Source organism: Centropristis striata, chromosome 2 (assembly GCF_030273125.1).
Source record: "Centropristis striata isolate RG_2023a ecotype Rhode Island chromosome 2, C.striata_1.0, whole genome shotgun sequence".
NCBI lineage: Eukaryota > Metazoa > Chordata > Actinopteri > Perciformes > Serranidae > Centropristis > Centropristis striata.
In genome coordinates, this window is record NC_081518.1 from 22,453,589 (window position 1) to 22,476,620 (window position 23,032).

General features: G+C 40.1%; 2 protein-coding genes across 2 annotated transcripts; one reads left to right on the forward strand and one right to left on the reverse strand.

The window, feature by feature from the left end:
• Nucleotides 1-3,574: 3,574 nt before the first annotated feature.
• Nucleotides 3,575-10,183, reverse strand: LOC131990198 (NLR family CARD domain-containing protein 3-like). Its single transcript, XM_059355597.1, has 6 exons — nucleotides 10,069-10,183; nucleotides 7,676-9,476; nucleotides 7,422-7,587; nucleotides 6,651-6,841; nucleotides 6,522-6,568; nucleotides 3,575-5,387 (listed from the first exon to the last, which is right to left on the reverse strand). Exons 1-6 carry the CDS (start codon nucleotides 10,181-10,183, stop codon nucleotides 4,804-4,806), a joined length of 2,904 nt encoding a protein of 967 aa, XP_059211580.1. The 3' UTR covers nucleotides 3,575-4,803.
• Nucleotides 10,184-13,645: 3,462 nt separating this feature from the next.
• On the forward strand, nucleotides 13,646-21,402 carry LOC131981813 (protein NLRC3-like). Its single transcript, XM_059346298.1, has 12 exons — nucleotides 13,646-13,734; nucleotides 13,821-13,928; nucleotides 14,049-14,156; nucleotides 14,268-14,381; nucleotides 15,070-15,151; nucleotides 16,441-16,685; nucleotides 16,918-18,150; nucleotides 18,193-18,696; nucleotides 18,786-18,959; nucleotides 19,272-19,445; nucleotides 19,545-19,591; nucleotides 19,697-21,402. The coding sequence occupies exons 1-12, from the start codon at nucleotides 13,646-13,648 to the stop codon at nucleotides 20,278-20,280; spliced, it is 3,462 nt and encodes a 1,153-aa protein (XP_059202281.1). The 3' UTR covers nucleotides 20,281-21,402.
• Nucleotides 21,403-23,032: the final 1,630 nt, after the last annotated feature.

Here is a 23,032-nt window from a genome sequence, read left to right on the forward strand (position 1 = left end):
TGCTTCCATAACAAAAAGACTATAAAACATCCAAAGTACACATATAGGTGTTTATTTTGTGTATTTCTTGTTCAAAACTGTTATCACCAAAATTAAGATGTTTTATAGATTTATTTTTTGCTGTGATATCACTCACTGCGTTAGTTTTCTCCAAGGGAACATGCATTTTTTATTACAATTCCAACAATATAAGCACTGTAGGCTTACTGTTTAATTCTTAGGTCAACGTGCCTCAGCAGGTCCTGTCTGTTTACATTAAACCACAGGTAAAGTCTTATGTCCTGGAAATATCTTGCATAATAAAGCATATTAAATGAATTGGGAGAATATCAACTGCAGTAGTTGATCTCCCAATAATTAGTATTATATAACATAGTTTAGCTCTACATGAACACAACAATATGAAATAAAATGTAAATATCACACATTAAATGAAGGGATCCATGAAATGAAACCGCTCTGATTTTTTTCACTCTGATTTATTGTGTGTGCAAGTTGTGCATGAACAGTGAGCCAACACCAAACACCAACAACATGTAGCCGCGTCACATACCTGAGTGCCTCAGAGAAGAGCTGGTTCTTATAGAACTCACTGAAGTTGAACTTAAATGTCAATTTAAAGTTCAGCTGCATGCCATCGTCACCATGCTGAAGCTCTGAAGCCTCCAGTCACGTCACTTTACATTCCAGCTGTCCTATTTCCAACTGAAAGACTTTCTGCTCTGTGCAGTAAACAATGAACTGACATGAGTGATGAGCGTCTTTATGTGACAGAAATAACTGCCCCCTCAGGGTGCAGCCCTAGTTTAAGGTTAGGCAGATATTTGCTTGTGCACAATCAATTTTGACTAGTCCCTATATATATTGTTTTATCAGATAACTTACAAAGACTAAAGTTAAATGTCATGCTTCATCTTCATCTTTGGGAGATACGAAGCATTAAAATTCTTGCTATACGTACATCAACATGCTCTTCGTTCTAGCTGTGGTACTCTAGTTTTATGTGAAGTTAAAAGCAATGAATGTTGCAGCAAACATTGCAACAAATAATGTAGTTGGAGTTTAGCCCACACCCTCTAATGTCAGGCACCTAAACTATGTGTCCAGGATGCTCATTTGCACTTCAGCTCTTAAACTTTGTCTTTATTTGCCACCAATTTCTTCCAAGAACACATTACGCTTGTGCAACTTTCAGCAGATCCTTAGCTCCTTCCATCATGTAAAACATGATTAGTTCTTTATCACCATTTGCCCGATTGTGCTACTAAGTTGCTCTGTTTACTTGCCTGACGTGGTCTTTTACCTGCCCTATGCATCAGGGAATCTTTACTGTTGAGCAGTGGCGGGCGGTGCATTTCACACTTGGCCTTCAGTGATGTCCAACTTAGTCAATAAATACCTTTCTTTTTGCCAGCATTTATAACACCAGGACTGGAGAGTAGTTAGAAACACACGCACTACTAGGCATTGCATCACCTCAGTTGTTTACAAAATGGGCTATTATCCGGCGCATTTTAAAAATCAACAATACGGCATCAGCAATTAAAATATATCTGATATGCTACTGTCAAAACTTAAAAATAAAAGGGTCTTTAAAATTATCTTTCCAAAAAGTTTTATTAAATGAGTCCACAAAGAATATGCAAGCTTTAACAAGATTGTACAATACATTGCAAAATCGCAGTTTAATATCAGAAAGACACTAACAAGACGGCCATACTTTGGCGACAGCGACACAATAAACAAGTCTCTTTGGAAAAAAACTTTTTCATGTCAAAACGTGACGTATCACGACTTTCTGTGACCTGTTGCTTTGAGTACAACCACACAGCTGCGCCAATGCGCCAGATTATTTACATACCGTTAACAGTCCCGGGTGTGACTCTGTTGATCTGCATAGCACTGCCGTGGCTCAAACTAGTAAGTATCCATATCCAATCACAGGACGCGTAAATGTCACGTTCAACGTGAGGCCAGCTAGAGGGCCTTACTGACACAACTCGTGATCTGATTGGCTATCGCAACTATCTATAAACTGTATTTGCCCGTTCACTTTATGGTTCACTTACAGTGCACAGACGCCCGCATTGATTCTGAAGATTCTGATTCTGAAGGGCCGGGCAGATTTCATACAGCCTGGCAACATAAGATAGTTGAATTCTGATTGGATAAAAACTCTAACCTAAAAACAACAGCACTGGAAGGAGCATAATATGACATGAAGAGAATATGAATACTTTTACATATTTAGGGAAAGAAATTTAAAAAAATTGAATTAACCTTTATCATAATTATGATCATGATTTCTGGTTATGTTAGGCCAGCAGAGAAGGCCTTGCTGGCCCTGACGGCCCACCACTGCTGTTGAGCCATACTGATGCTTTTTCTGTCAGATGGAAAAACCTGAATGTGTCTGAAGAAACACAAGAAAGTTTCCTGATGAACAAGTTTGGAGGAGTTAGGTTGTAAGAGTTGACTTTAAACCCTTGTGTTGAGTTGACATTGGCTTTACTTCCTCATTGTTTGGAGTCCTACAGACCCAACTGCTGTATGTGTAAAACAAAAGTAATAATGCACATTTTATTGTTTATCAGATGAAGGTTGCATGTCAGAAATGTTGTGAACAATAAACTTTTTTGCAAGTAAGTGACAGTGTGTGGGAGGCTTCTCCCTTTGTCTCACATAAATAGACAATAAGGAGTTTCGCAACAGTTTCCAGAACAGAAGTGCTCGTCATCCAATCTCAGAAAAATGCATCTCCAAAATGTCAAGCGTTTCACAGCATGGACTTTTCTATAGTCTTCCTCAAGGTCTTGGTGTATTTTGGAGGGATTCTTGACTACTTTTTATGAATTCTCAAGTTTTTTTTTAAAAAAAAGGTCAAATTCAGCACCAGATCTGTGTAACAAATGGTATTAATCCAAAAATTGCTGCAATTTAAACACTTATTTATATCATACAGATTGAATTAATCCTCAGGTTCCAGCTTTCAGATGATGAACACCACTTCCATGTAACATCTCCTGTTGACCTGCTAAAGAGCCCCACCCCTAATATAATTATATCATCATTATGATCATTAATTCAGAAAACAAGTGAATGCATTTCGGTTTAGCTCTCAGTTTACCTTTTGATCACTTCGCAGACAACAGTAAGAGAATTACAACCATCTCCTACCAGATAAAAAGACTTTAACTTTAACCCTTTCATACTGTACTATAGTAAATCATGTCCTGCTCTCTGCTGGCCTTATCAGTGTATAGCACATGCAACACTTAAAAAATAATTTATTTTGGACTATTGCAATGATAGACAGCTTTAACATAAAGAAACAATTATGAAAGAGAACATAAGATGAAGGGCTTTTGTGTATTAAATAAATGGGATTCATAACAAAATTATTCCATCTGGTTTAATCTTAAATTTATACTATTTTAAATCATGATGAACATGATTTTAATGTGCATCACATTAAAATCATGTTACAGCAAAGAAACACGTTGTTAATCCCAGAGAATGAACCTGATTACTTGATTTTGTTTAATCAGTTTGTTTATTGCCTTTAATTAAACAACAATATTGAATACAAGTTTATGTTATGTCAAATTTAAGTAAATCATGAATCACAGAGAACACAACAGTACATGTAATTTATTACAGGTGTCATCACAACCTTATTAATGTCATTATTAAATAATCGTTAATGTTTATATCTAGCAAATCGAACTTTAGAGCAGCAAGCATGTAATAATTTGATACATCGTAAGTGTGAAAACATTGATTATATTTAAACACTTAAAGCTTCTGTTATTATTGTGTTTTTAGGTATCCTCGTATGTTTTCTTGTTCTGCAAATTTCAACTCTAAACAAGGTTCTTAACTCTAATCAGTCATCTAATTAATGAATCACTTTATTTGTCCACAAAGGGCGATTAGTTAAGAAACAAAAGACAAAAACACAAAGCACATGAACACACCATTTAGACACTAAAAAAGTACAAAAAAGTAGAAAAGAAATAAGAATGAGTCAGGATAAAACTATTTTAAAAATATTCAAGAATAAGTTAACTATAAAGAAATATCTCACTAACTATAAATTTAGTTTTCATTTACAGACGTGGAACAGAAAGTGTTCCCTAATCACCAAAACTTCTTCGTATGTCAAGGTTTCCCTGTACAGTCTGATTTCAGATATATTGTTCTCAGTCTGTATTTGGGGGGCTGATATGAATTAGTATTTCTTTGAAGACTTTCTATCCATCACTAGCTCTTACAGTCACTTTTTCTACTTCTGCAAGGCCTTTACACACCAATAAACAATGCAAAAATGTTGAATACTTGCCAGCAAATATTTTGCATTAAAACCTTTCATACAGGCAGCAATGCAAATTTTCAAATCAAATTTGAATTTCTTAAATATGCATGCAGTGTGTATGTCAAGGATTTTTATTGTGGAGGTAGGAACAGAAGGAGTGGATCTGATATATTTCATCTTTGGTTGAAAGGACCAGAAGTTTTCTGTCTAAATTCAGACTAAGGAGCCCCTTTGTTGTTAATCCTCATAAGTAAACAACACAACGTGATTTCTTGTTGCCTTTATTCATGATGTGAAAGTTTTAAAAAATGGTGCCAAAAAAAAAAATGACAGCGCTCACAGCTGACAAGTAATATTCACATTCTGTGTGAAAGTACTCATGATGAAAACAGCTGTTTGATCAAATATATTAACATGCAAACTTATTGCACAAAAAACAACGTCCCCGGTGTGTAAAGGCCTTAAGGCCCCCAGTTTGGGAGCCACATCTATTCTTCAATCTGTGACAGACAAACTGAGGATGGTAAAAATCTTGAGTCGGTCCCTAACTCACGCATTCGTCCAAAGCCAAACACAGGGTACAGGGGTTCAGTGAATGTGCAGTGGAAGGTGTGGAGGTGGATCCGTTTGACCGAAGAGACGATGGATGGGAGACAGTAGAAGGACACAGTACCAGCAGACCAGTCCACGTGCACCGCCACTCTGTTGGAGTCGGAGGGTGGCAGAGTGTCGATGTCTGTCGGTGTGTTATTGTGCCAGGCGGTGAAGCTCTGAGCAGAGCAGAACAGACTCCAGGACTGATCGTTCCATCCGATGCAGCAGTCGTCACTGTCTCCCGTCCGGTTGATTCCTCTGTACGTCACTCCAACGTGAACTCTCCCTTTCCACTCAACCTCCCAGTAAGAGCGCCCAGTCAGACCACCGCGACACAGCAGCTGCTTCCAGCCGTCAAATCTCTCTGGATGATCAGGATACGGCTGCTTCTTTTTCACCACCATCACTCGTCTGTTGTCGTCAGACAGCAAGAGGTTTCTGTCTGCCGTGTTTGGGTCCAGTGAAAGATCCCTGAAGTCTGATGGAGGAAGTAAGACACAGTGTTAATGTTGACTTCTGTGTTTCCTCTTGCAACCACGACTGATAGGAATCAATAGAAAATGATGATGGTTAGACAGATACATCACGATAAGATTGATACGATCAAACCTCAACAGGAACACAGTGCCAGGCTCAATGAAGTGAAACTAACTGCAACTGCAATGCAGTCAGTGGATCATGACCAATTTTGAAAAAACAATGGCTGATGCAATCCTGTCTGGGTCTGGTATGTATTGTGTGTGTGTGTGTGTGTGTGTGTGTGTGTGTGTGTGCGCGTGTGTGTTGTCTCCTCTATTTGTATTTTACCTATTTATTTGCTGTCTTTAATATTTGTATTTCTTTTTATTATTTTAGGGACTAAGGATGCAAACTAGCAGCTTTGCTATAATCCAGCATGTTTACAGAGATGTTTTCGATGTTCATTAATGTGCACTGTCCCTATCCAAAAATAAAGCATTATTATTATTATTATTATTATTATTATTGTTATTATTATTATTATTATTATTATTATTATTATTATTATTATTATTATTATTATTAATAATAATAATAATAATAATAATAATAATAATCAGTAGACTGCACTACATGGGAGAAACATGAAGTCTATATCATGATAGTCTTTGCTGGTTTCATGACAACCTTAAAGGGAAAATAAAAATTTTGTCACTACGCCCAGCCAAGAAATAGTTCAACACATAACTCCAGATTAAACTGCAACTTGACATTTTTAGACTTCAGTTTTTGTATCGATTAAACAGACAATATATAATTTGTTCATCAGTGTGCATTGGATGTTCTGGTAGGTGTATTATATTATCTTTGGACAGAGCCAGGGTACTGTTTCTAACCTTTGTGTCATGTCTCCTGGCTTTGGCTTCATATTTAGTTGACTGACACAAGAGGTCGCCCTTTGGTCAACATAAATGTTTGCTCTATAAGAGTTCTAAAATCTGGTATGGAGGTTAAGTGTTTAAAGGCTGTGATTATGTGAAAGCATCAACATATGGATGCATGCACGTACATGGTTGCAGCTTCAAATTTGCACTTGTTGACATGAGGATTTAGTCAAAAATCAGATCAGTGACAATAGAAAAGTAGAACTTACATCTAAGAGGTGATGGGTTCAGTCTAAACTTCCCACAGTGATCAACCCTGTGGAAGAGGAAGACAGAATGAACAGGAACTGATACATGCACACATATACAACATGTATCTTTACTATAATCTACTCTACTTGAGAGTTTGCAGTTTCCAGCGTGGGTCCTGCAGTCCAGCAGACAACTGCTGCACTCCTGAGTCTCCTGGATGGTTGAAGCTCAGGTCCAGCTCTCTCAGATGGGAAGGGTTGGAGCTGAGAGCTAAAGCCAGCAGAGTACAGCCTTTCTCAGTGACCCGACAGCCTGACAGCCTGTAAACACACAAAGCCTCAGGTTAGATTTCTGCATGTTCTAGTTGATACCACAAGCTATATCAACTGTTAAAGTTGTTGAGGGGTTCACAGTCAGGCTTGGCTTCCTTTTTAACATGACAGTCAGGTTACCGACATCAATCTGCTCCCCCTTAACCCTCATTTCAGCATAACAGTCTACTCTTTGGACTATAATGTCTTAATGTCTTTTTATATGATGGATTGGAACTGTGCCCAAATATGGTTGCCCCTTCCCCTCCAATCCCCTGCTGCACAGCTTTCGCATTAATGTTGTTCTGTACACTTACCATAGCGTTATCAATCACAAGATCCCAGGTCCATACAATGAAGTCGACCTTTCAGTCGACCTCAGCAAATTAACTTGGTGAAATTTTGCTTAGCTGAATGCTCAATTAAATGGTTAGAAATCCTTGGTGTTTCTTCTGGTTTTATCATCAAAAGCCAAGGAAACCAAGAGATATCATGCTGATATCATTTTCAAAAGAGGCAGGATAATTTTGCTGATGAATAATGTGAATGCCAATGGTAGCAATCAATTTGAATGTTAATTTTTTCAACAAATACTGACCTGAGAACCTCCAGTCTACAGTGGGGACTCTTCAATCCAACTGAGAGCAGCATTACTCCTGTATCCTGCAGGTCATTGTGACTCAGGTCCAGCTCTGTCAGACTGGACTTCTTGGAGCTGAAGACTGAGGCCAGAGCTTCACAGCTTCTTGACGAGAGGTTACAGCCACTCAACCTAAAGAAGAAAAAGTACTTGAAGATTTCCTTTTGCCACAAAAATATCAAGAAACTCATTTTATGCTTCCATGTATCTGTGCACCTACTGGGCCTTTTTGGATGCTTTGACCACTGGCAGCAGCTTCAGGAGCCCCTCCTCTGAACCTGAGAATTTCCTCAGGTCAAGCACATCTAGATCCTTTTGTGATGACAGTAAGATGAAGATGAGTGCTGACCACTGAGAGGGAGAGAGTTTGTTTCCAGAGACGCTTCCTGATCTCAGGTACTGTTGGATCTCCTCAAATAGAGAATGGTCATTCAGCTCGTTCAGACAGTGGAACAGATTGATGCTTCTCTCTGGAGAGGGGTTGGCCCTGATCTTCTTCTTGATGTACTGCACCAAAACCTCTTTGACGTCTTGTTTACTTCCTGTCGTTTTCAGGAGGCCCCGTAGGAGAGTCTGATTGGTCTCCAGTGAAAGGCCCAGGAGGAAGCGGACAAACAAGTCCAGATGTCCATTTGGACTCTCTAAAGCCTTGTCAATTGCACTCTGGTGGAGGTTTTTTAGGTGTAATTCACGTTGTAATGGTGTCGGCTTGACTGAGTTGAGCCTCCGTCGTCTTTTCAGCAGATCAATGCCGGTGTCGATGAACACCAGGAAGACATAGAGCGCAGCCAGAAACTCCTGAACGCTCAGATGGACGAAGCAGAACACCTTCTCCTGGTTCAGACGCTCATCTTTGAAGACCTCTGTGAATACTCCTGAGTAGATGGAGGCAGCATTTATGTCAATGCCACACTCTACCAGGTCTGATTCATAGAAGATCAGATTTCCTTTCTCAAGCTGCTCAAAAGCCAGTTTTCCCAGAGAGAGAATGATCTTCTTGGTGTCTTCGTTCCAGACTGGATCTGTCGCGTTATTGCTGTGATACTTTACGTTCCCCTGTTTGGTCTGCACCACCAGGAAGTGGATGTACATCTCAGTCAAGGTCTTGGGCAGCTGTGCTCTCTCTCTGATCAACACATGGTCCAGAACTGTAGCGGAGATCCAGCAGAAGACCGGGATGTGGCACATGATGTGGAGGCTTCGTGATGCCTCAATGTGTGAGAGGATTCTTCCGGCCTGCTCCTCGTCTCTGAATCTCTTCCTGAAGTACTCCTCCTTCTGGGGGTCAGTGAACCCTCTGACCTCTGTCACCATGTCGACACATTCAGGAGGGATCTGATTGGCTGCTGCAGGTTGTGTGGTGATCCAGAGGCGTGCAAAGGGAAGCAGTGTACCTCTGATGAGGTTTGTCAGCAATACTTCGATTGACGTTGACTCTGTGACATCAGTCAAGATGTTGTTGTTTTGGAAGTCCAGATGAAGTCGACTCTCATCCAGACCGTCAAAGATGAACACCACCTGGAACTTTTCAAACCTGCAGATTCCTGCTTCTTTGGTTTCAGCAAAGAGGTGATGAAGAAGTTCCACCAAGCTGTAGTTCTTTACTTCCAGCAAATTGAGCTCTCTGAAAGTGATTGGGAAGATAAACTGTATATTGTGGTTGGCTTTGTCTTCAGCCCAGTCCAGGATGAACTTCTGCGTTAAGACTGTTTTCCCAATGCCGGCCACTCCCTTTGTCACTAGAGTTCTCACTGGTTCATCTCTCCCGGGTAAAGGTTTGAAGATATCCTCACATCTGATTGTTGTTTCTGAACTTGCTCGTTGTCGGGATGCTGCTTCAATCTGTCTGACCTCATGCTGAACATTGACCTCTCCACTCCCTCCCTCTGTGATGTGAAGTTCTGTGAAGATCTGATTGAGAAGTGTTGGGTTTCCTTCTTTGGCAATCCCTTCAAACAAACACTGAAACTTTTTCTTCAGTTTAGACTTTAGTTTACGTTGGCAAATCACAGCACAGGTTTCTGAGGAAGGAACGGGATGGATGGTCAATGCAGTAAACATGCGAAATGAGATCACTCTTTGACAAATGCATACTTCTCAGAGTGGTTTTTCTATGTTTCACAACCACTGATTTTTAAACACTTTAAAAACACTTTGGTTAAGGTTAGACACCAAAACCACTTGCCTAAAGTTAGGTAGAAAGAACAGGATTGGGTTTAAAATCACTAATTCCAGACAAAAACATCCAATAACAGCACACAAACTCAGTTGTCCTGGTTAAAAGTCCCAAGTTGGTTGTTGCCCTGCTACCCGTCCGACAGAGGACCAGCATGGTTTTTAACATTACCATTGCTTCGTCACCAAATAATAAAACATTGCAAATAAAAACATCTGTGGTTTGCAGAAATTGTATTTCTTAACGCTCTGTTTCTGCTCATCACAAATTACCTTAATTTGACATAATGATGAAAACTACTCTGGAATCTAATTCCACATTAACAACCTCATATGTTGAACACCTTAATCAGACAATAAGCTGAAGTTGCTTCATAGATCTAATGTAAAAAATCCCATATTTGCAGAACTTGTGTGTAATTTATAAAAGTATCGTACTGTTCTGCAGAGAGTCGGCCAGCTGCTCCTGCTTCATGTTCCTCAGGAAGTTCAGCGTGAGCTTAAGAAAAGCATCTCTGTTGCTCTTTCTTGGCTCCTCTTCTTCACCACCCATGACTTCATCATCTTCTTTCAGCCCCTCTAATCGTTCTGAAGTTTCAAGAACTTTCTGGAACTTCTTCAGCTCGTTCTTCACAAAAGTCATAATGTTCTCTTCAAGAAGCTGAAAGAGTGAAATGTATTGTTTGAAAATGTTCTTACAATGAACAAAACGTCACTGAGACTGGTGTACAATTCAGTTTGATGTTTGCACCACATGATATAAAAAGTTTTATATTCAGATACCATGAAAATGGAGTCCAGGTTTTGCTGCTTCTGTGCCGGCCGATCACTGAGGACCTTTGACCTGTCCCGGTGAGCTCTGTAGACCCAGAAAACATGAGGTCATTTCTAAACAGAAACCTCAAAGGCTGAAAAATGTAGCCGACGCAGTGAGCCTAAAACTGCAGTTCCTTGAATGGCCACTTGAGACTGGTTCCAAAAATGAGCCAATGCCCATAGACCCCTATGCTAAAACTTTGCAGCAAAAATAAACATGTTTACAGCCTGGTACAAAAAAAAGTTTGGGTTTCTAGAGCCAATTTCTACCTTCAAAACAACCATATGTGGTACATTTTTATATAACAATTCTGTTTAACCTATATTAAGGGTTTAAGTTTGCATAGTTAAGGACGTGGCTGCTACCTATGCCGTCACAGGTATCATGTTTCAGTAACATGAAATAAAGGTCTACTGAAACTAAAAGTTACTTAAAGTAGTTATTTATATCAAAGTTCTCACAGTTATTAAAGGCAAAAGCTAGTAACATTTGAGACACTGGGAAACTTGACATTTCTTTTATTTTTAAATATCATGATTAATCAACTTTTTTTTTTTTAGCTCCACCTTTAAAAACTATTGTAGTTGGATTTATAAAAATCATATTTAATGAGATTTTCATGTTTTTCTTCTGAAAAATTTAAATTTGTAAAGTAACTAAAGCTGTCAAATAATTGTAGAGGAGTAAACATTGAGACTTTTAATTTGACATAAATGTTTGGTTGGAAACTACCCGGATAAATTCCGCACATGCCATAATTGTAATAGAGGAAATGGAGCTAAGAAGCACCTGATGTGAAGCACCCTGTGGCATTACTCTAACCGTAACACCTCTAAATTTAACCTGAACCAAGTCATATCCTTTCCCAGCACTTTGGTGAGATCAATTAATCTGAAGAATGTTGGCCATCCGCCAGGTACTTTCCAGTAACTGACATCAAAAACAACACAGATATTTCTGTGTTTGACTTCCTTTAGGTCACATGACTTAAAAATTCAGGGTTTTGCTCGTTGGAATTCCAGGTTATCATTTGAATTCACAATTCAGGCCTTAGCTTGGATCAGTTTACCTCTAAATTCATGTCAGTAAAGTCAATTAATAACAAACTTTGTTTTTATGACGTGTCCTCCATCCTGGAAATCCACAGACTCGTCCTCAGACCTGCTCAGGCTGCTCACAGGTGAGTCCGGTCTCTCCTGGTTCACTCGGCTTCAACACAACATAAACATTCAACAATCAAACTCCAGCTGAATGCATTAAACTTTAGATAATGTCTGATCCGAAGTAAAATCAGTAAAGTCATACAATAACAAACTTATGTGTTGTGAATCGTTACATTTGCTTATCAGATTGGCCTCTATCCTGGAACTCAATTGGGTCCCACATTGACCTGTCACTCTTCAAGGACACACAGCTGGGAGCAGGTGACTTTGGTCCCTCCTCCTTCTCTGGACTTCAACACAAATCAACAGGTTATGGACTGAACTTCAGTGAATTTCTGCACATCAGTAAGTTTCAAACATGCCCTAAAATGTTATTTGTAACATATTTCATTGGATTACTCAAATTAGGTAATTCTAAATACTTTGGATTACTTTTCTGAACACTTTGAAATCATCTTGTTGAGATCATTTGTCTGAGTCTGATATTTACAAAACACATTCCTGACAGTGCGTCACATGACAGATGCACTGTTGTTTTATCTGTTCATTGGGAATGAAATGCAACACAAAAAAAACCTGGAAGGATCTCCAACACGGCCATGTTAACGTAAATGTCTGATTGAGATCTGTGCCTAAATTTTATAGGTTCTACCTCAGCCCAGACTACACCCTTCCACTAAATTTGATCAAAATTGGGCCAGTAATTTTCTTGTAATCCTGCTGTAAAAAAAAAACAAATTCATGACATCTTTGTCAGAGATAATCAAATTTTCAAGAATACCACCAATTTAAACTGTAACTGCAACAACATACAGCTACTCATACTTTAGATTTTAAATACATAATCCAGTTTCTTGTATTCCATGACTCCTGAACCCTGATGGCAATGTTTTACATCCTCACATTTGATTTTCAATCTGGTCTCCATTCTTCAAGCCACTTTGCTCCCACGAACACAGTCTCCTCCTGACAGGCACAACAGCATTTTAGAGCTATGAGACAGTTAAGAGTCATGAGAGAAAAGTTTATCTTACCTTTTATCTGTGATCTGGCTGTCATGATGCTCAGACAGAGCGACCTCAGGGGTATAAACTCTGTCCTCTTTCACCTCAGACACATTCATGTCGGAGCTACACCTTTACAGAAACATGGATAGCAAGGGCTCCATTAAACCTGAAGGGAAGGTATTGCATCAGAAAAGAAAAGCATTAAGAAGACAACACTCCGTCTGTTTACGAGGGTTTGTGAGTGACTGAATCATTTCCCTCTCATCCTTCTTACTTTAGTGTCAAGTTCCTGTTCAACCTGTTTGCTAAATCTGTCAGAATCACAAGATCACATGATGCTGTCTGTCCAGTAGAGGGTGATAATTAACCTCATGCTTTTATTTTTACCTTAGTCGTAACTGTTACGTGCCATGCCCCACCCTTTGGCTTTGTCTTAAAGGCTCTTGGTATGAAGACAGGCAAAGTTCACCACCATTAATTAAAATAAATAAAAAATAGGGTAGACAACATACTACGATAGACTTACTTTGGTTTAACACAATTCAAAAGCACCACAAAATCTATAAAACAATAATAAAACTAAACACTAAAAATTACAAGGAGGATTCGTGGCAGAGCTGCTGTATCAGAAGACATTATTTTTAGCCTCAGCAAACAGGTTGGACTGGGCTGTGAATCTGAAACTAAAGTAAGGAGGTTGTTCATATAGCTACAACAACAAAGCCCTGCCCATCTTCATACCAGTGAAAAAGAGCACAGACAGAGATGTACAGTCAAGGTTGAGGTATGCAGGTAACAGTAAGGACAAAGGTTAGAAAGGTAAAGGGATGAGGTTGATTATCATCTTCTGTTGGACATACACGTGATCTGATTATCAGATTTAGCCTCTGCAAGCAGGTTGAACAGGTATGTGTTTTCTGCTTCATTGTATCTCTTTTCAGATGCGACACACTAGTTGGTGTAATAACTTCCCTTCAGGTTTAATGGGGCCTTTACCGTGCTTGTTTCTGTAAAGGTGTAGCTCCCACATGAATGTGTCTGAGGAGAAAGAGGACGGGGTTTTTACCCCTGAGGTCGCTCTGCCTGAGCATCATGACAGCGAGACCACAGATAGGAGGTACGATTAACTTTTCTCTGACTATAGTGACTGTATACCCTCTCAGAGCTCTAAAATCAACTTGTACTGTTTTTGTTGTGTTGAAGTTCAGTGAAACCAGACCCACATGTACCCAGCTGTGTATCATGGAAGAGTGACCAGTCTATGTATAAGCCAGTTTCGTTCAAGGATGGAATCGTTCCTGACAAGCAAATGTACGAATTTAAAATAGGAGTTTGTGATTGTGCGACTTTGCTGATTTTAACTAGTCAGAAATTCATTAAAGTTAATTTCATAGCCGGGAATTTAAATGCAAAATCTTTGTTGTGTTAAAGTCCAGTGAAACCAGACCCACATGTACCCAGCCATGTGTCATGGAAGAGTGACCGGTCCATGTATGAGCCAACTACTTTCGAGGCTGGAAACGTTCCTGACAAGCAAATGTAAGAATTTAAAGTAGGAGTTTGTTATTGTGCGATTTTACTGATTTTAAAGTCATGTTCGTGTTCAGTTCATAACCTGGAGTTTGAAATTTTAATGTTTATATTGTGTAGAAGCCCAGTGAACCAGGAGAGACCAGACTCACCTGTTCCTAGCTGCGTGTCATTGAAGAGTGACCGGTCTATGAATGAGCCAATTAAGTTCAAGGCTGACTGTGCTGAGCCAAGGTAAGAATTCAGCCATGCTTGGTGGAATGAGTTTGTGATTGCTGTTGAGCCTCTTTAAATTGAAAAGCAATACAGTATGCCTGACAACTGTATTACATATTTTTAAACCTTGAATTGTCAACTGGTTCTTGAATTGTGTGTGTACCTTTACATAAATAATGACATTTTTCATCATGAAGTGATGTAGAAAAGACACAAATTAGTCCACAACAATTTAACCCCCCACTCCCAGCCAATATGCCACAAGGAGAGTACAGGCACTCATTTTTCCACTTCAAGCACTGTACAGTTCAAAGACATGCACGTCAGGGTAATTACCTACCCTAGAGTGGTGTGATAGGCTACATCTTTCTGTTGGTAAAATTGGGTGGAGATATATGGACCAGATATGGCACCATGTCCATCAAACACTTCCCTCAAGATATCACAGGCTCTTTGATGCGAGGACAAATGTCTGCTCACACAGTCAAATTATGTGAATTTTTTATCTTGTACTTGGGAAACCATTTATTTGTATATTAAATGTGTGTGGTTCTCACTGAGCAGTTGTTTATATGGTTTTTTTTTTTAATTGGTTACAGAAATAATCTAAGCTCTTTAGCTGGCATACATCTTACTATTGCTAAATTTGTTTTTGTCAGCGTGTGTGGCAATTGTAAAAACAACATCATATTCTCTGGGTCTTCAGAGCTTTCCAGAGGAAGCCAAGGGTCCTCAGACGTGCCAAGATCATCAAGAAGGATCAACAAAACCTGGACTCCATTTTCATGGTATGGAAATGTAAAATGTAACTATTTGTACTTAATTTCAATCAGGGGAGATTTTTTTTATACAGTGATAGAATTTTTTTTTGCAAGATACAAAATAAGTTGAAAGTTGAAGAATCTTTGGTAATTAGACCCAATTGTGACTTGGGTGGCTGGGATGTAGTTAGTGCATGAATATTCCTTCCAGAGTCTAGACATTGGTGGTGGTGGAGATAGTTGACTGAAGATCTTGATGATTGGGTGTGGAGCAGGACTTCAGGTGAGCTCAGTGTAAGGAACCTTGGGCACTAGATGTGATGAAGTCTGGAGGTGATTGGGGGGGTTAAATATGTCCATAGTCAGCTGAAGCCAGAGTGAGAGTGCAAATATGCTACAAACATTGACTATTTGTGTTCTGAAATTGTCTGTACATTAGCAAAAATGAATTCTGGGCTTTAATACAATAACTTTAATACAGTTTTAAACCACTTTCAAAATAAAAATCTTACAAATTCACAAGCAACTGAACTAAACGCATTTAAAAACACCTTACAGCCATGGTTAAAATAATACACCAAAGTATTGGACATCATAGAAAAATAAAACAATAATATGCAAGAATCTTCAGTGAGAACACAATGGGCTAAAGCCATTAAAGAGATTGTGGCAATAGGCAAAGGTGAGTACTAAAACAGGATCTGAAGGTGAAGAGAGAGTCAATATTATGAATTTCTTGTGGTAGAGGGTTCCAAAGGTTCTAGAAAAATCTTTAAGTCAATACCATATATAAACGGGAGCCAATGAATTTGCTGAATAGCAGGAGTGATGTGATCTATAATGGAAGTTCTCGTAATAACATGGGCAGCTGAATTCTGGACCAATTGGAGTTCTCAAAGACAAGGTAGCTAGTATATATCAAATGAAAGAGGACCCAAAACAATCCCTGGACTTTATTGAGGAAGTGAGGTTGGTGTCATTCAAATTGAAGTTTTGTTGGGATCCATGATAGATGTATTTCAGACGAGGAAGACAAGCAATACCCAGGTGAAGTACAGCAGGTTGAGGCTAGAATATTGGTATCATCGTTATAAAAGTTCTGCTGTAGTATATTGAAGTAAGGATGTTAATGCTTTGAGTTTGAAAGAGAAATCCAGGCAAACACAGTCCATACAAGGATCCTGTTTGTCCATATTCATGCAACAGACAGGTCCACTGGTAGCCCAAAACACAGGATTATCAGATCATATGACTAATAACATTAGAGACAATGTTTCTATCAGTGTGAGAATATTTTATACACTTTACTCTTCCAGCTTCTTGAAGAGAATATGATAGCTTTTGTGAAGAACGAGCTGAAGAAGTTTAAGAAAGTTCTGAGTCCAGAAAATCCAGGATGGTTAGACGGACTGAAAGAAGATGATGAAGTTGTGGATGGTGAAGAAGAAGAGCGAAGAGCCAGCAACAGAGACACTTTTCTTAAGCTCACGCTGAACTTCCTGAGGAACATGAAGCAGGAGCAGCTGGCCGACTCTCTGCAGAACAGTATGATGCTTTTATAAATTACACACCACTTCTGCAATTATGGAATTTATCCATTAGTTCTATGACCATTAGCTATGAACCTACATTAGCCTAATGTCTAAACAGGTTGTTCAAGAACTGTTCAAAAGTCAAAATAATCAAGGTGCATCTTTCATTTAAAATGTTCTCATTTCACATCTTCAGTGCATCATCCATTGACTGATGTTATATATTGTTTCCCCAGAAACACCTGCTGAAATTTGCCAACGTAAACTAAAGTCTAAACTGAAGAAAAAGTTTCAGTGTTTGTTTGAAGGGATTGCCAAAGCAGGAAACCCAAAACTTCTCAATCAGATCTTCACAGAACTTCACATCACAGAGGGAGGAAGTGGAGAGGTCAATGTTCAGCATGAGGTCAGACAGATTGAAGCAGCATCCCGACAACGAGCAAGTTCAGAAACAACAATCAGATGTGAGGATATCTTCAAACCTTTACCTGGGAGAGATGAACCAGTGAGAACTCTGGTGACAAAGGGAGTGGCCGGCATTGGGAAAACAGTCTTAACGCAGAAGTTCATCCTGGACTGGGCTGAAGACAAAGCCAACCACAATATACAGTTTATCTTCCCAATCACTTTCAGAGAGCTCAATTTGCTGAAAGTAAAGAACTGCAGCTTGGTGGAACTTCTTCATCACCTCTTTACTGAAACCAAAGAAGCAGGAATCTGCAGGTTTGAAAAGTTCCAGGTGGTGTTCATCTTTGACGGTCTGGACGAGAGTCGACTTCATCTGGACTTCCAAAACAACAACACCCTGACTGATGTCACAGAGTCAACGTCAATCGAGGTACTGCTGACAAACCTCATCAGAGGTACGCTGCTTCCCTTTGCACGCCTCTGGATCACCACGCGACCTGCAGCAGCCAATCAGATCCCTCCTGAATGTGTCAACATGGTGACAGAGGTCAGAGGGTTCACTGACCCCCAGAAGGAGGAGTACTTCAGGAAGAGATTCAAAGACGAGGAGCAGGCCGGAAGAATCCTCTCACACATTGAGGCATCACGAAGCCTCCACATCATGTGCCACATCCCGGTCTTCTGCTGGATCTCCGCTACAGTTCTGGACCATGTGTTGATCAGAGAGAGAGCACAGCTGCCCAAGACCTTGACTGAGATGTACATCCACTTCCTGGTGGTGCAGACCAAACAGGGGAACGTAAAGTATCACAGCAATAACGCGACAGATCCAGTCTGGAACGAAGACACCAAGAAGATCATTCTCTCTCTGGGAAAACTGGCTTTTGAGCAGCTTGAGAAAGGAAATCTGATCTTCTATGAATCAGACCTGGTAGAGTGTGGCATTGACATAAATGCTGCCTCCGTCTACTCAGGAGTATTCACAGAGGTCTTCAAAGATGAGCACGAGCTGAACCAGGAGAAGGTGTTCTGCTTCATCCATCTGAGCGTTCAGGAGTTTCTGGCTGCACTCTATGTCTTCCTGATGTTCATTAACACCGGCATCAATCCACTGGAAAGACGACGGAGGCTCTACACACTCCAGCCTAGAACTTTACAACGTGAATCAAGCTTCAAACACCTCTACCAGCGTGCAGTAGACAAGGCTTTAGAGAGTCCAAATGGACATCTGGACCTGTTTGTCCGCTTCCTCCTGGGCCTTTCACTGGAGACCAATCAGACTCTCCTACGGGGCCTCCTGAAAACGACAGGAAATAAACAAGACGTCAAAGAGGTTCTGGTGAAGTACATCAAGAAGAAAATCAGAAACAATCCTTTCTCAGAGAAAAGCATCAATCTGTTCCACTGTCTGAACGAGCTGAATGACCATTCTCTAGTGGAGGAGATCCAACAGTACCTGAGATCAGGAAGCGTCTCTGGAAACAAACTCTCTCCCTCTCAGTGGTCAGCACTCATCTTCATCTTACTGTCATCACAAAAGGATCTAGACGTGCTTGACCTGAGGAAATTCTCAGGTTCAGAGGAGGGGCTCCTGAAGCTGCTGCCAGTGGTCAAAGCATCCAAAAAGGCCCAGTAGGTGCACAGATACATGGAAGCATAAAATGAGTTTCTTGATTATATCTGTGGCAAAGGGAACTCTTCAATTACTTTTTCTTCTTTAGGTTGAGTGGCTGTAACCTCTCGTCAAGAAGCTGTGAAGCTCTGGCCTCAGTCTTCAGCTCCAAGAAGTCCAGTCTGACAGAGCTGGACCTGAGTCACAATGACCTGCAGGATACAGGAGTAATGCTGCTCTCAGTTGGACTGAAGAGTCCCAACTGTAGACTGGAGGTTCTCGGGTCAGTATTTGTTGAACAGCTTAACATTTAAATAGATTGGTGACCATTTATCACCAATCATATTATTCATCTGTAAAGATTTGGGTCCACTCTTAAAACAACAAGGATTTCAAAATTAAACATAAGATGACCAATCGAGCAAAATTTGACCCAGTGAATTCACAGACTTACTGACTGGATATCTGTCTAATATATTGTGAACAGTCAATGTTCTTGCTAAAATGAGGGTAAGCAATAGTATGGAAATTACAGGCAAATTCATGCAGTCTTGTAGATGTTGTACCTGACTGGTAAAAGCTTTTGTGTTTGCAGGCTGTCAGGCTGTCTGATCACTGAGAAAGGCTGTACTCTTCTGGCTTTCGCTCTCAGCTCCAACCCTTTCCATCTGAGAGAGCTGGACCTGACCTTCAACCATCCAGGAGACTCAGGAGTGCAGCAGTTGTCTGCTGGACTGCAGGACCCACGCTGGAAACTGCAAACTCTCAAGTAGAGTAGATTATAGTGAAGATACATGTTGTATATGTGTGCATGTTTCAGTTCCTGTTCATTTGTCTTTCTCTGTCATTCTGTCTTCCTCTTCCACAGGGTTGATCACTGTGGGAAGTTTCGACTGAATCCACCACCTCTTAGATGTAAGTTCTGCTTCACCCTTTTTTATCAACGTAGCTGCTGCAGTCGTGGTTGCAAGAGGAAACACAGAAGTCAACATTTACACTGTGTCTTATTTCCTCCATCAGACTTCGGGGATCTTTCACTGGACCCAAACACGGCAGACAGAAACCTCTTGCTGTCTGACGACAACAGACGAGTGATGGTGGTGAGAGAGGAGCAGCCGTATCCTGATCATCCAGAGAGATTTGACGGCTGGAAGCAGCTGCTGTGTCGCGGTGGTCTGACTGGGCGCTGTTACTGGGAGGTTGAGTGGAAAGGAAGAGTTCAGATCGGAGTGACGTACAGAGGAATCAACCGGACGGGAGACAGTGACGACTGCTGCATCGGATGGAACGATCAGTCCTGGAGTCTGTTCTGCTCTGCTCAGAGCTTCACCGCCTGGCACAATAACACACCAACAGACATCGACACTCTGCCGCCCTCCGACCTCAACAGAGTGGCGGTGTATGTGGACTGGTCTGCTGGCACTGTGTCCTTCTACTGTCTTCTGTCCACTGTCTCTTCGGTCAAACGGATCCACCTCCACACCTTCCACTGCACATTCACTGAACCCCTGTACCCTGCGTTTGGCTTTGGACGAATGCGTGAGTTAGGGACCGACTCGAGATTTTTACCATCCTCAGTTTGTCTGTCACAGATTGAGGAATGAATGTTTCTTCTTTTGTGGAGAAGTAGCTCCAAAACTGGGGTGCCTTACCTTAACACAGTGCCTAAATGTGCTCTCAGGTACCAGCAGGTAGACACTGGATGACCGGTAAAATAGGTGATGGGAAGGTGGTATTTTGTCTTTCTTTTATTTCTGGGTTCAGTTCTGGGTAAAACAAACAACATGTGTGTAACCGATGTATATGAGATGGTTTATATTTCACCAAAATCCATTTTCTTATTTTCTGTTCATGTTTCGCTGTTAGTTTTCATGCAAAAATCCTGTTTTTGTATTTCTTTTGGGGAGCTTTAATTTTGTTAGTTTTTATTTTTTTATTGTGTGACCTTTGATATTTTGGCGATGTCAGTTCCTGTTGTTTCGCGGTATTTTTCCTCACTTGGCTTGCAGAGGACAAGCAAGACCGTACAAGTGCTCTTGTTAATAGTGTGTTAAAATGTAAAAAACGCTAAATATAGATGCAAATTGTACTTTGTATGGGTCACATATGTTGTATTTTATTAGCATAATGTTTGCTCTAGTGTGTATGTCTATTTTTTTTGTCATGTACAGCACTTCAGAGTAGCGAATTAGGTCGCTGTTTTTAAGTTATGCTACCAGAGCATGGACACCGTGCAGTTTGTTGTTATGTACCTTTCTTTTTAAAGGTGTATTTGGAGACTGGTCATGAGATGTTGTGATTTCCCCTTTTTGTTATTTTGTCATGTTGTTAATTTATAAAATATAAAAGACTGCTGCTGGTGGGTGGAAAAAAATTATCTTACTGCACAATTGAATGGGATGTATTTTGTTTTATTGATTTAATTTTTAATAATTGAACATAGTAAAAGCTATAACTCACTCTGCTTTCAGCCCTGCAGAGGAGAGGTGTGCATTCGAAGAGTGGCCATGAGGTGTTGCTGTACTGATTTTTATGTGTTTTACACAGAATAAATACGCCCCAGCCAAGCAGACCAGCAGTTGACAGCATCTCATTTCTCATCATACACAAACACAATGCAGAGATTGTAGCAGACCGAGGTATTAGGCCAGACCGGCTACATGTGGATTGGATCGGGGATGTAGGTTAATACATCTATGATACCATTAATAATTTAATTTTATGTTTTAATCCAAATCCTTTCCGGCCCTTACGACATGTCGTCTTGGCCAGCAGCAAAATAAATTAATATATATTTAATGAAATTGACGGCTTCTCTTTAACTGCATTATATTTATTCTGTTGGCTGTATAGTGGAGCGGCTAAGTGCTCATTTTTGCCAGAATCTTTCAGTTTATGATACAAGCGTGAAAATTGGCATGAACACTCTCCATGGGTCACTTAACAAGAAAATTGTCCGAGACATTTGAAATTTTAAGATGGCGGCCATTTTTCAAGATGGCCGACACCTAAGTGGAGCAGTTAAGTGATATAATGGTTTATTTGGTGATACAAGCATAAAAATTGGCATGAGCAGTCTCTGCTGGTCACTTGACAATAACCCACCCACAGTTACTTGAAATTCCAAGATGGCGGCCATTTTTCAAGATGGCCGACACCTTAGTGGAGCAATTGAATGATATAATGGTTTATTTGTTGATACAATCATAAAAATTGGCCTGAGCAGTCTCCATGGGTCACTTAACAAGAAAATTGTCTGAGACATTTGAAAGTGTAAGATGGCGGCCATTTTTCAAGATGGCCGACACCTTAGTGGAGCAATTAAATTATATAATGGTTTATTTGGTGATACAAGCATAAAAATTGGCATGAGCAGTATCTGTGGGTCACTTCACAATAACCCACACACAGTTACTTGAAATTCCAAGATGACGGCCATTTTCAAGATGGCCGACACCTTAGTGGAGCAATTGAATGATATAATGGTTTATTTGGTGATACAAGCATAAAAATTGGCATGAGCAGTATCTGTAGGTCACTTGACAATAAGCAACGTACAGTTACTTGAAATTCCAAGATAGCGGCCATTTTTCAAGATGGCCGACACCTTAGTGGAGCAGTTAAGTGATACAATGGTTTATTGGGTCATATACGCATAAAAACTGGCATGAGCAGTATCTGTGGGTCACTTGACAATAAGCCAGCCACAGCTACTTGAAATTTCAAGGCGGCAATTTTTTTTTTCAGGATGACTGCCGCCTGCCATGTGGGCCTTCAAATAACAATAGGCCACCCACAGTTACTTGGGTTGACAAAAAAACACTCCCAGCCACTTGAAATTTCTATTTTCAAGATGGCTGCCCCCTGGATCCTCAAAAGATAAATTTTCTCAGAGAAATGTATTGGGTTTTAGATTATTCTGGAAAAAAAGTTTTAACACATCATAATACAGTTGTTTTGATTTGTTGATCATAGACAGATTAGACAAGGGTGAGTATCTGCACTACCAGGGCACACTGGTGATATATGACTGCTGTTAAACTCAGAGTGGGGTTCAGTGTCAGCCAATTGTAAAGTTAGTCAAAGAAGAGACGACAACTAGTAGTAGTAGTAGTTTTAGTTAGTTTTAGTAGTTTTAGTTAACCGGGTGGTGTACAGATCGTACAGGGTAAAAATGGCATTGGATGAACAATTGGACTAAGTGTAGGGTTAAGGCATGAACTTAGTTGTATCCCATACATCAAAGTGCTTATTAAAAAGTGGTAAAAGGCTAAACCCTTGGCCTCTGCCTTTGAATTTGCTGCAGACATTGCAGAAGCAATCATAACAGTTGAGAAAACAAACAGCAGGACACCA

Excerpts from the sequence above, each read along its gene's own strand:
- LOC131990198 (XM_059355597.1), bottom strand. The coding sequence starts at position 10,183 with ATGGGTGGTGAAGAAGAGGAGCCAAGAAAGAGCAACAGAGATGCTTTT. Across the intron at positions 9,477-10,068 it reads GGCCGACTCTCTGCAGAACA|AAACCTGTGCTGTGATTTGC; the intron begins GTACGATACTTT and ends TTCCTTCCTCAG. Across the intron at positions 6,842-7,421 it reads GTCCCCACTGTAGACTGGAG|GCTTTGTGTGTTTACAGGCT; the intron begins GTTCTCAGGTCA and ends ATCTAACCTGAG.
- LOC131981813 (XM_059346298.1), top strand. The coding sequence starts at position 13,646 with ATGAATGTGTCTGAGGAGAAAGAGGACGGGGTTTTTACCCCTGAGGTC. Across the intron at positions 13,735-13,820 it reads AGCGAGACCACAGATAGGAG|TTCAGTGAAACCAGACCCAC; the intron begins GTACGATTAACT and ends GTTGTGTTGAAG. Across the intron at positions 18,960-19,271 it reads TGTAGACTGGAGGTTCTCGG|GCTGTCAGGCTGTCTGATCA; the intron begins GTCAGTATTTGT and ends TTGTGTTTGCAG.